The sequence below is a fragment of the Diaphorina citri genome, unplaced genomic scaffold, assembly GCF_000475195.1.
Source record: "Diaphorina citri unplaced genomic scaffold, Diaci psyllid genome assembly version 1.1 scaffold95875, whole genome shotgun sequence".
NCBI lineage: Eukaryota > Metazoa > Arthropoda > Insecta > Hemiptera > Psyllidae > Diaphorina > Diaphorina citri.
In genome coordinates this window covers 1-316 of record NW_007472833.1, presented here as the reverse complement: position 1 = coordinate 316, position 316 = coordinate 1, and the positions used below count along the sequence as shown (strand labels likewise).

General features: G+C 42.1%; 1 protein-coding gene across 1 annotated transcript; it reads right to left on the bottom strand.

The window, feature by feature from the left end:
• Positions 1-6: 6 nt before the first annotated feature.
• Positions 7-310, bottom strand: LOC108254434 (uncharacterized tRNA-dihydrouridine synthase-like protein C45G9.2; the record flags this gene model as incomplete). The annotated part of the gene is made up of 1 exon (XM_017449423.2): positions 7-310. A coding segment is annotated over exon 1 (285 nt), but the record flags the coding sequence as incomplete, so codon positions are not given.
• Positions 311-316: the final 6 nt, after the last annotated feature.

Below are 316 nucleotides of genomic sequence, written 5' to 3'. Positions count from 1 at the left end.
CTTGGTTGATTCATACAACCTATCTGCATCTCTAAGGCTGAATACATCTCCATTAGCTATGATTGGGATACTGACATGATCTTTGAGTATTCTTAGAGCTTTTGTGTCTATTGGCTCATGTTTCTGGGCAGCTGTCCTAGCATGTACTGTAATGAAGCTGACTCCACACTTCTCAAGCTGCTGACACAGGTGTATTGTCTTCTCTATGCTACCGAGTAACCTAACTTTGACAGACACAGTGAAGTCATTGGATGGAATTGTATTCCGCAGTTCACGAACACAACTGAACATTGTTTCTGGTTTGGAGAGTAGTGCA